The sequence below is a fragment of the Nicotiana sylvestris genome, chromosome 4 (assembly GCF_000393655.2).
Source record: "Nicotiana sylvestris chromosome 4, ASM39365v2, whole genome shotgun sequence".
NCBI lineage: Eukaryota > Viridiplantae > Streptophyta > Magnoliopsida > Solanales > Solanaceae > Nicotiana > Nicotiana sylvestris.
The window spans coordinates 48,392,625-48,396,417 of record NC_091060.1 but is presented as its reverse complement, the minus strand read 5'-3'; the positions used below and the strand labels follow the sequence as shown (position 1 = coordinate 48,396,417).

The window sequence follows — 3,793 nt, the reverse complement described above, 5'->3', positions numbered from 1 at the left end:
ATATTTGTGCCATTTCGCTGCTGCATCGCGTCGAGCCAAACTCTATCCTTATGTTGCTGTCCATCTTTTGGCACCTGAATTACTAACTGTGGACTGTTTTCAATTAGTTGTTGCTGTCCCGGATTTGGTGCTGCTTCATGTCGATCACAAATAGCAGTAGGAGTGTTCACAATTTGCTGCTTCTGCCTTCCAGATTTCTTGTTTGCTGCCTTTGCCTTCGAGCTAGTAACCACTGTGCTCTTTTCAATCTGTAGACTGCCTGTAGTCTGCTTCTGTTGTCCAGTCATGAAGCTAGTAGGAAAATGTTGCTGCCGTCCTGCATTTGGATACAATAGTGCATCACATTGAGTGCGTGCACGATGTTGTTGCATTCCAGGAGAATGATCATGAGCATAAGAAGCTTCTTGACTGCGTCGCTGCTACTGCCCAGATTATTGTTCAATGGAATCATCAAGCTCATCATCCACACCATTTTCCCAATGCTCCTTTTCTTCATACTCAGCTCGATCTGCCCAGGCTTTACTCCTTGGCATCATTCGATTTGAGCCATTTACTGGAGCATTTGAAACTTCTGATTTCTGCTTTGTTGCACACTTTGTGGTGTTTTTGGATGGCTGGTTCTTGGTGTTGCCTCACGTTTATAGCCTGTAATATCTAATCCAACACCAGCAGTAGCATTTTCCTACATAGCTGCTGCACCAACGTTAGAAGATCCATTTGCTGTTGTAGTTCTACTAGCCATTGTACTAGTAGCAACAGAAGTTGCTTTTTGGATATCCTGCTGCAGAGAACCCCCATGAGCTGATGCCATAACTGTTGGAGTTAAAATTTGCTCATGATCAAAAGCTGCTACTGATGGTGTTATAACACCAGTAGTTGCACATTTCAAAACAACAACATCACTTTGAATCCCAGATGGCCTAGTGACTTGTGTAACCACATCAAGGTTGTTTGAGATAGCTCGATCATCAGATGCCTCTAAAGATACAGCAGAAGCTGTATTCATATTAGCGTTCAATGGAACAGTAGCATCCAAAGCTGCATAATACTCAACAGAAGTACTGGACACCATTGTCCATTTTGCATCCTTGTTATCACTCTTTACACCCTCCTTCAAATCATCAGTAGCTCCAGGCTGTACACCTACTGTTTTTTTATTTGCTGCAGTATGTTTATCAATCTTAGACACCACTCGATCAACCATTCATTCAACAGAGGATCATCAGTTTTGTTTTCTATAATTGCACCAGCTTGGCCTGCATAAAGAAGCACATGTGCACTAGGTGTTTGATGCCCAACTTCATCAAATCTTTGCCTATCCCCTGATCCTTTAGTAACCCCTGCTGCAGCACGATTAGGCACAGGATCACTGGACAATATAGCATTATCTGTAGTCACAGACTTATGTATTGCCAATGCTGTAGCAGCAGGGATAGCAGCTGCACCATTTACAACATCAGTATCAACATGTTTTTTCAACATTGCAGCAGTCCTGAATTGATCAAAACCTTCAGCACCTTTTACTACTGCTTTTCCCACAGGTGTAACAGGCACAATAGTATTTACCTGTGCCAGACTACCCTGCTTAAATCCCTGCTCCCTTTCAGCTTGTGCGTTTGGAAATTTAGCCTCTACATTGACAGTCTGCTTTGCATGATCAGTAGCATCTTTCAATGCCCCTGTTACAGCTTTCATTACATTAGCTTGGCCATTAACATCTTTTGATCCAACTTGTTTTCAAAGTCAGTTAGCAGCAGCTGCTGCTCGACTACTTTCATCTTTGCTGCTTCATCGACCAATTGTTCTGCCCTTTTAGCATTGAGAAACTCCTTAGCATCACCTTCTAATTTCTCAATACTGCCCAGCCCTTCAATTTTAACCACTGACGCAACTTCTTCGTTAGTTTTCTCCATCCTCCAACGACACGATTTTACGTCATGTCCTTGATTATTACAACAGGTGCAATATTTTGGGAGATTATCATACACAATCTCTTGATAATGTTCAACTAACTTCCCAGAATTTTTATCCACAATATTTATCCTAACTCGCTTAGGATGTTTAGCCAGTAAATCAAGTAACACCTTAACTCTGGCCGTACCTGGTCGAGTTCTATCTTGTGTCGCTTTGTCCACTACTAAAGGTTTGCCAACTGCTGAAGCTATGGACATTAGAGACTTCTTGGCAAAGAAATTTGCAGGTAAATCAGGAAAGGAAATCCAAACAACTGACTTTGGAGTTTCTTCTCGCGGATTAAATCCAATTGTCCATGGGAACGATCTAAAGAAAAACTCATCGCCCTTCGATTTAACATAACCTGTTGATCTTGATAAAACTTGAACAAAATCTTCAAACAAATCAAACCTTACCAGTACATGTCGATATTCTAATTGTCCAACATTACAGTAGCTTTTGACATCAAATTGTTTGGGTATCAATTGTCGCAACTCCTGAAGATTAGGTTTTCCATACGAGAACTTGAGGATGACTGCTTGATGTAAACCTTCTTCGATGGTGAATGCATTTACCTCTTCAATGGTGAATTCCAGAGTAGGTTCACCATGTTCAAACGTGACTGGACATAGCTTGAGTTTTGACGAATTTGCGGCAGAATGTTTTCCTTGTAGCTGCGTTAAATATGACTGTTTTGTATTGCTTTTTGGGGGTGTTTCTGTACTAGTTTGGATGGACTCTCCCACAGCTTGAAGCTGGGGAGAGATGACAGCATCCATGGCTGCTCAAAATGGCTAATTTAGTTTTGGGAGCTAGGGTTTGCGCCAGCTGTTCTATGATTATATCTTTATTTTTATCATTAAATTAGTATTTTGAGTTTAGGAAAAATGGGGATTTTGAAGAAAACTTTCACAATGTAAATGATGAATTGAGGGACGAATTGGTATCAGAATTTGTTAATTTTGGTATGGTTGAACTCGTATCGGAATAGGTGTTTGGGTTATGTGAAATTTGTTGGGTTCCGAGGTGCGGGCCTGGGGGTCGACTTTTGGGTTGATTTTTAGTTATTGATAAAGGTTGATGCTTTATTATCCGGAATAGTTTCTATGAGTTTTATTTGTGGTTTGAAGTTATTTTTGGCTAGATTTGAACCGTCCGGAGGTTATTTCACTCGAGAGGTTCATTTTAGAGTGACAGTTTATCTTTTTTGCGGTAGTCATCTTGCCTAACTTCGTGTGGAGGTACTACTCATTAGGATCTGAGTCTTCTATGATAATTGTAATATTTGAAGTCCATATACACAAGGTAACAAGTACGTGCACGAGCTTATTTATGGAAAGTTGACCTTTTAGGGTTCTTATGCTCTTATGTTCATTAAATATGAAGGTTTTTGTTATGTTAAATCCCCCAATTACTAATTTCACCCCTACGTGTCTTAATTGGATTTAATTACTTAATGCTCTACTCTTATTGCCTATTTGACTTTTATGCCTTAACTGAAGTTGTTGCCTCTTCAATTACAATGCTATCTTTCTGTTTCTTATCCTTAATTAAGTTGCTGTATTATTTCCGTAATTTGCTCAAACCTAAAAGAAGTTAGTTATCCTTTATCATAGGTCTCATCCTTCATTGGAATTAATGACTTATGTTACCTCCCTTATTATCGAATTGTGTTTTTGTGAAGTTATTGTTGCATATTAGTTCTCCCTTGTTGTGCTATTCCTATTGTGACTAGTATTATCTATTGCGTTTATTCTTTGTGAGGTTGTTATATCATTTCCTTGCATTCTAAAGATCTTAAGTTGATTTACTTGCCGTATTCTCGTGTACTGTTGTTGTT

General features: G+C 39.5%; 1 protein-coding gene across 1 annotated transcript; it reads right to left on the bottom strand.

The window, feature by feature from the left end:
• Positions 1-1,694: 1,694 nt before the first annotated feature.
• Positions 1,695-2,732, bottom strand: LOC138889521 (uncharacterized). The gene has a single exon (XM_070172838.1). It carries the CDS (start codon positions 2,730-2,732, stop codon positions 1,695-1,697), a length of 1,038 nt encoding a protein of 345 aa, XP_070028939.1.
• Between the last annotated feature and the right edge of the window lie 1,061 nt (positions 2,733-3,793).